Source organism: Asparagus officinalis, chromosome 2 (genome assembly GCF_001876935.1).
Source record: "Asparagus officinalis chromosome 2, Aspof.V1, whole genome shotgun sequence".
Classification (NCBI taxonomy): domain Eukaryota; kingdom Viridiplantae; phylum Streptophyta; class Magnoliopsida; order Asparagales; family Asparagaceae; genus Asparagus; species Asparagus officinalis.
In genome coordinates this window covers 11445489-11454027 of record NC_033795.1, presented here as the reverse complement: position 1 = coordinate 11454027, position 8539 = coordinate 11445489, and the positions used below count along the sequence as shown (strand labels likewise).

General features: G+C 33.6%; 1 protein-coding gene across 1 annotated transcript in view; it reads left to right on the top strand.

Moving 5' to 3' along the window:
* LOC109830262 overlaps positions 2217 to 8539 on the top strand; it is a 10382-nt gene continuing 4059 nt past the window's right edge. The window contains exons 1-3 of the mRNA XM_020397475.1: positions 2217 to 2321; positions 4378 to 4781; positions 6812 to 7333. Of these exons, the coding sequence (XP_020253064.1) occupies positions 4443 to 4781; positions 6812 to 7333 (861 nt within the window). The 5' untranslated portion in view covers positions 2217 to 2321; positions 4378 to 4442. The remainder of the gene's footprint in view (positions 2322 to 4377; positions 4782 to 6811; positions 7334 to 8539) is intronic.

Genomic DNA, 8539 nt, shown 5'->3' with positions numbered 1-8539 from the left:
CTTGCTTTGCAAGTCCTTCACAACATCAAATCGTGAGGAGAAGACCACGTTCCAGTGAATCAAAACGTTCGGATCGTCAACGGAGAGCAAACTCGACGCGAGCACTCGAGGGAGACACTCCATCGCCACCGTGAAGAACCCAGTTTTAAACAAAGGGGAGAGTCAAATTCATTCTCCTCTCTTTTGTAATCAGGAAATCCAAATTGTAATCGATTTTGAGAGAATACCAATTAATTTTTCTTTCATTTCTTTTATGTAATCAGGAAATCCAAATTGTAATCGATTTTGAGAGAATACCAATTAATTTTTCTTTCATTTCTTTTACTGCGAAATTTCCCACAAACAGTGTTTAAGGCAGGCAAAGAACCCAAGTGAGTCCTCATCGCAATGAATGTTATTTAAGTACAAAGGAAAAAGGAGGGTTGATCAATGATGTAGTTTGTGAGGAAAAAACCCAGCAGCTTAATTTTGGGTATGTGGATATATTATAAATGGAGATGGAGAATGGTGGTTTTGAAAACAGTGATGACTTAGGGTAATTAATATTGTTTTTCGTGTGGTTTTCTTAGCTCAATTTCGAGATATTTATGGTCCTGTGGATATATATAGCTATAGTATCGCTACTCTCTTTTGGTTTTGTGGAAGAGTTTGGATGTAAAAAAATTTAAATTATCTAATCCGCTTAAAGTAGGATCATATAAGTTAAGTTTATACATAAAATTTATTTTAACCAACACTCATATGCAAGTATTACAATTGGCATTGAGATCTAAGATACGTGTGAGATTCTCTTTGATTTTTATACAAAATATCTATTTAAATAATAATACTATAATTAAACTTTGTGATCTGAAAAGAAAGATCACATATACAATATAATTAATTGTTTTAAAATAATCTAATCTAATAAAAAAAATAGATGAAAGTGATGTGAAAATTATTATAATTTTATAATTTATATTTTTTAAACAATCTAATATTATCTAATAAGAAGAAAATAACAAATGCATATACTTATTGAAGGAGATGAAAATGCTATGAAAAATTATTGTAATTTCTGATCTGAAAAAAGATCAAACATATATATAGTTAATTGCTTTAAAATAATCTAATCTAATCTAATAAGAAGAAAATAGATGAAAATGTTGTGAAAATTGTTGCTATTCATAATTCATAATATTTAAACAATCTAATTAAATCTAACAAGAAGAAACTAACAAAGGCACACACCTATAGAAGGGGATAAAAATGCTATGTAAATTATTGTAATTTCTTGGCTTATATATATTGGTATGCGATGTTGCATGTGAAAAGATAACATCGTAAATAGAGTTCTGTTTAAATAATAATAGTATAATTAAACTTTAAAACTAATTATGCAGTACTATGAACTACTTGAATTTTAGCCGATGAGAGATCGTCACGTTGTGTTCTTAGATCGTAGTCGTTTGTTTTAATTTTCCTTTTTTATAATTTTGAGAACGACATTTGTCTCTTTAATTTGTTTGGTGGATTTTGCAAATATCTCGTCCACACTATGTACATTTGTAAGTCTGTGCTATTTCTGGGTTCGACCTTTGGGGCAAACATTATTTATCTCGTTAATTTGTTTGGTTTTTGTATATACGCCCTTCATATTGTGTACATTTGTAAATTTGATATTCAATAATTTTATTAAGGTTTACATTTAATGAAAACTATATCCTTATCTTCATACTATATCCAATAAGAAATCATTAATTTATCAATTTATTATTACTTAATGGAAGTGTATTTTTGTCAACCGGAAGATTTTTCCAAACTCGTGTTTTTAAAAGAGAGTATGATTAAAAACACGAGGGGTATATATATACGTAAAAACCCTAGAAAATAATGATGTGACATAAATTCACTTGGATCTCCTGACTGATTGACCATTCAGAGAACTTCATATTACTCCTTGAAAAAGAAAACATCTTATTGTGGTTAGTACTATCTCATGAATGCAGCCACTAGCACTAACCTTTTCCTAAGCGAAGCACAGACATCCATGAACCCCTCGGGAAACGGACCGATCTTTTATAACCGACCCGAACCCGTACCCGCTTTTTCCTCCCCCAATCCTCAGCTGACGTCACATAGCAACGGTCTCAATCCTACGGTCGAGATTCATTCTCCAACCTATCGCAAGCCCCAGCCGTCCGATCAGGCTCCAGTTAATAAATTAACCTCGCTCCCTCTGTTCCGATTTCTCTCATCGCCGCTTCTCTCACTTTGAAAACCACCGAGAGCAGCGGAAGTTGCCGGAGGTCGTTCTCCGAGCCCTAGAACTCCATTTTCAGGTAACAAAGGCGTCTCCTTTTTCGCAAAAAATTATTAATTTTTTGATTATTTTTGAGAGAGATTGAGTTTTTTTTTATGGAACGTTTGTGGATGTGTTGAGATGCGGCAATGGCGGGTTGCTGTCGAGTCTTCTAGGGTTTATTATTTTGTAATTGTTAGGCATCTCAATTTTTTGGGGGGAATTTCATATAAAATTTGTTAATTTTTTTTATCCTGGTTTGATTTTTATTGATCAGTGTTTTAATGTTTGGGAAAATTTTGATTTTAAAATTCATTTTTTACTATTTCATTTTTCGCTTAAACTGTCACTGTTATCTTCTTAGCAATTCTAGATTTTCCGTTGTCTTTCTTTATGATTTTCTTAATTTGGGAAAGACGGGATCTTTAGTGGTTAGGTGATGTTTTCTTTTTTGAAGGTTCAATGCTGATAAAAAGGAGAGATTAAATCAAGCAAGTAAATATTATTCTTTAGAAGAAACGTGGGGTTTTGCTGTATCCTTTTGATTTTTTTCTTTGATTTTCATTTAGTGGGTTGATTTTATTCTTGTTACCTGACTTCAGTTTTATCACTACCTTGATGAGTATAAATAGTAGGGTTTTCCTTGTGAAATAAGCTGTAGACCACTAGATCTTATTCCATATACGTGTCTAATTTTATCGTGTCATCTAGTAACTCTTATAATAGTTTACTACTGTTGTACAATGCTACTCAACTGTTAGACAATCTTTTCACCAAATGGATCATGGTCTAATTAGTGATTAGGAGATGCGATATTATCTATCTTGATAAAGTTATCTGTTCCGTCTTATGTGAGTTTTCTTAAATTTGATACAGTTTGAACAAAACATGATATGAATCATGATCTGATTGAATTATATCTTTACATTGCCTAACTTTTCATTCATTCTTTGTGCTTTCTATAACCTTCTTATTTTCTAGCCCTCTGCAGATGATAGACACTTTGGTAATTGATGTGTGATTCTTAAGATGTTATGTTGTTAAAGTTTTGAGAAAATCGACTTTAAAGAAGATAGCGTTATAAGCACAAGTTTAGTATCTTGGTAGCATTGCTAATAGTAGGAAAGTTTAGATAGGATCACAAAAATGGTGATCATATCACGAAAAAGACGTGATAGAATCAAAAGAAATGTGATCTTTAGAGTAACAAGTGCAAACAATACGATGCAGTTACCAATGTCACCTGTAATCGATACCTACAGGGGCAAAACAACCACTATCATCTGTAGCATAGTTGCGCAATTCCCCGGAACCCCCTCAAACCATCGTACAATTCTTGTGAACCGATTCCCGGTACATTTACGAACCGATTCCCTCTGATACACGAACTGGTTCCCCAAAATTGGCGTACCACTTACAAGTATGCTAGATGCAAAGCCTCTTTCAGTGTACGTGCACAAGACTCAATGCATTGTGTGTAATTAAGTGAAAGGAGCCACACAATAGAGTGTATGAGCCGATGACTTTACTATAACTAAACACGTATTTAATTAGATGTAAAACGAAACCATGATCCTAAAACAAGTTTCGTGAAAAAGAAAACACAGAACAAAGAAACGAACACCATCTAAAAGAAGTATTTAAGTATTTTGTATAAAAATATTAAAATTCATAATTAGATTTCTAGCTTTCTACTATATACTTTGGAAAACTTTTAAGCGCACCCTAAAAAAATTTACAACATACCACTACCAAACTTGCAAACCGAAGCAAGCTACCCCTAATGAATCCAAATTTTCTAAGTGGCGAATTGCGTACCCGAATTCGTACCATGACCTGCTATGTATCGTGTACTATGTAACTATGATTCTGTAGATTTATTATAGATTTGAAAAATTATGTGTTATTTCAATTGGAATTTTTGCTTCATTGAGTAATTTCTGTGGAATAATATAAACAAGTTGCGTGACAAGAGAACTACGGCTAATATTTGGTAGCTTAAAGATATGTAACTTCTTGATAGTGTGCCAGGATTTCCAGGATCAAATTATGTTTTGATATCTTTTAATTGTGACTTCTAATTGTGGCTCTTGTAGGTTTCTCAAACGGGAACTCTTTTATCTACTTAGTGCCTAGCCAAACTACATCTGCTCAAGGTCAAATGATGTCGTCTGAGGACCAATTTCCTTTACAGCAGCCATACTTGTCTGCTGGACATATTGAAGAAAAAGTTTCCAGTCATTCAGAAACAATGCCTTTGCGTTCACGGAACACAGCACTAGTTGTTCAACATTCACAAGCCAAAACTGAACTTGTTATTCTTTCAGAAACAAAGGCATTGCATTCAGGAGATACCGGTCCTTCCAAGTCAGCAGATCTGAAGTTGGAAAAATCTGAAATTAAACTTGAGCATGAAGCATCTCCAAAGACTTTAGAGTCAAGGCCGCATCAGCTCAATTCCTCTTCTGCCTTTTCTGGTCATTCTGACAAACCTATTAAGGTATGATCGCTTATTTATTTATTTACTGAGATTTTTTTGGCATCTTTAAATGTTATATAGGCTGTGGATGGGGATGGAACAAGAAAAGCTTATGTTTTTCTATTGTAGGCCAAGTTTTCTTTTTTCTTTGTCCATGTACTATTTTAAAGTAGTCCGGACCCACCTTTCTTATCTCATGTTTGTTTTTTATCTACTCCGGATTATTTTTAAGTAGGGACTACGTAATACCCAAAAGGGAACTATTTTAAACTCAAAAGAGGGACTATTTTAAACCAAAAGAGGACTATTTTAAACCCACCCCACCCCATCTTTACAATCCGGGTTCTAGTTATCTAAAGGTGATTAAGATTTTGGAACAAATTTAGCCTTATCCTTTTCCATTTTTCCACGAGATCAATTTTTTTCTGTTCGTTCTGATTTTTTTCACAAGTTTCTTTTTCGGGAGAATAAAAAGAAAACAAAGTCATATATTTGTTTCCCATTTCCTAAGCTGGAAGGATTATGAATGTGCATCTACATTAACAATTAGTCAATTATGCATTTTGTGGACTATTACAATCTTACTACTGGTTGCAGTCCCTCCACCAGTTAGTTACATTCAAAATTTCCACCTGAGAAGAAGCTGATGGTCATAACCAACTTCAGTCTCTGTTATCCAAATGCTCTACTTGACCATGCCATTCTCAAAATTTGTATTTTTTGCTAAACAAATGTATTGATAAAATATTAGTTGAGTGGAGCACAGAAAAATCATTTTGGTTATGATATTAGTCACAACGGTCATAATCCCTTTAAACATAAACTATGGTCTAGACTATTTTGACTTAGTCCGAAGGTTAGTCCGTGTGAAAACAATACTGAACTAGACTAGATTAGTCGAAAGATTACATAGTCCATGGACTATAGTCCATGGGTTACAATATCCCCTAGTCCGTGAACTATAGTCTTGGGGTTACAATATCCCCTAGTCTGCAGATAAAAAAAACAAACAAACGTGACCTTAAGGTATGATCTCTTATTTATTTATTTACTGATTTTTATTGCATATTTAAATGTCATATAGGCTGTGCATCGAGTCGAAACAAGAAAATATTATATTTTTTATTTTATTTTTTATTGGGTTTTTTTTTTTTGGGGGGGGGGGGGGTGTGTTCGACACGTGTGTCCGACACGGACACGACACGACACGGCTTCATGTTATGCGTGTCCGTGCTTCATAGGTTTTACCTTAATTAATCTCACGTTAGATCATTATACAGTTCTTACATAAATAAGCATACAAAAGATGCGCAAAGAATTTTACATTGAAAATTCAAAGATACATAATAAATTAACATAGAATTTGGTGTAGATGGCTGGGGTTTTCAATGTCGAGGCTCCATCCTTTTTCTAGAAAATAAAATACAATAAACATTGAATTTCTGTGAATTTAATGTATATGTATATGTAAATTTTTCTTAAGTTATTTAGCAAGGGAAGACTAATCAGACTATTTGTAGGAATACAAAACTTACGTTAAATAGCTGTTGCTCAAAAAGAAGATATTATCTACACATTAATTTGTATTCCGTCCAGTCTATTCATCTTATCTTGAGGAAATTTCTCAAAAATTCTGTTTGATTACTTACTTTTTATTTCAGAATCTCATATGTGCCTGATATTTGCTTGCTCCTCTGTTTTGATGTGTTCAACTGAAGTATTGTAATCATCTACATCTTCAATTATTAGTAGTTTTTATTGGATATTTAGAACGAATATTGGCAGTTTACCTACTTATTGCAAATATCTGACGGCTGTTTTAGGTCGCAGCTCCTTTTACTGCATATAGAAGATATGTTTTGTTTTTGTCTATCTCCTGTTATGGTCCTATTTCCAACTATAGATTAATTTTGTGGAAATAGGATATGTATATTAATATTACTGAATTTCAATCATTTTCTTGCTAGAGTCAACTCGTGATGTTCTATATCAATTTCTTTATATATCTACTTCTGATTTCATCAAACTGTTAATATAATTTTATGTTCCAGGCTGCACAGATGCATCCTGGTATACAACCTGTTAGAGATTCTCAAGGATATCAATCTTTGACCAAGATATCTTCCACTACTTATCAAGGACACAGTTTTCCTTACCCTAGAAATACTTTCTCTGGATCCACGTCAACTTATCCAACTGCAAACAATAACTACCGGTTTCAGATAAGGGATAAGCCAAACTTCCAAAAAAGTTATGGCGCACCTAATGAGCTAGTTCGTGGTCCTCGTGCCAACAGATTGAAGCCTCATTCAAGTTCATCTGTGGAGAAAGATAACTTGAACCCTTCTTGGCAAGAAGATCAGTATAATAAATCTGACTTCCAAGTTAAATATGAGAATGCAAAATTTTTCATGATAAAATCATACAGTGAAGATGATATCCATAAGAGCATCAAGTATAGTGTATGGGCAAGCACTGCGAATGGGAACAATAAGTTAGATGCTGCTTTTCAGGAGGCGGAGATGGAGAAGATTGATAAGGGTATACAATGCCCAATATTTCTTTTCTTTTCGGTGAGTTATAATTATCTACTTTTTTTTTCTGTTTCATAAGAGATGTAAAATGGCTGCTCTTTGATCCTCAACGTCCAAAAGGGCATTTCTTTATCTATGATTCCAAGTATCTTATTAGAATTTTCCAATGAAACTAGTATAGAAAAGCATAGATTTTTTATCCAAGTAACTAAAACTTACAAAGGATTCTTGGACTTCATGTGATAATNAATATGAGCAGAAATTTTTTTGCATTCCATCTTTTTCAGGTTATGTATTAATTAACTATCTTTCTTTTAATTGACACAACATATTAAAGCGTCCAAATTGCTGCTTGTTTTCTTGGCATTGCCACTCATATCTTTTACTCCCTGTACTAGGATCTTGGAAACTAGTAGGTGGTAATCTCTTCTATTCTATGCAAATGAATTTGTCTTTGTATTGTTGTTAATGGGATCTAGGTTGTATATTGTAACCTGGAAGCTTCAGTATCATTATTTTGATCCGATTTTTCCTGGGTTAATTTAGAGTATTTATAATAGAGAGCCAGTTTCAGCATTTATAATAGCACACACACATGCCTCATTCCCCCTGCTTACGTACTATCTATTCTTCTGCTATTTTACTTATAGCATTTGGTTTCACATTCTACTTCTTTATGTTCATCTTTTAATGCTTGTCTTGTTTCCTCGCATTATTTGGTTCTTATTTTTTCAGCTAATTCTCTTTTTCTCTCTTTTTCAACTAATTTTCTTGCAATATTTCTTTTTCTATTCCGCCTCTTTCCTGACAAGCCTCTGATACATTGATTCGTTCACCTTCCTTTATTTCCTGGAGAAAGTATCCATTGGACCTGGTCCATGACACTAATGGTTCACTGAAGGGGTATCAAGCCTTTGGACCGAAGCACATAAAAAAGAAGAAGAAGAAAACCTGAAACCTACTGATCCAAGGCTGGTGTCATATTGGTGCACCATTAATGCTGTGAATCGGATCCACTAGATTTTTTTCTCATGTACCCGTATTAGATATGAATTTCCGGTTTCGATAAGGATTCATGCTGATACATGTAGTATTTATATGATCGTATACTTGTATTGAAATTTTTCTTTATGAGTCAGGGTATCTAGTTAGTTTGAAAGAAATCAATAGCAAACTCAAGATGGTGTTGATTGGTATTCGACATGGAAGAGGAGCTGGAAAGTTAGTGGGATTTCCAAGCTTCTG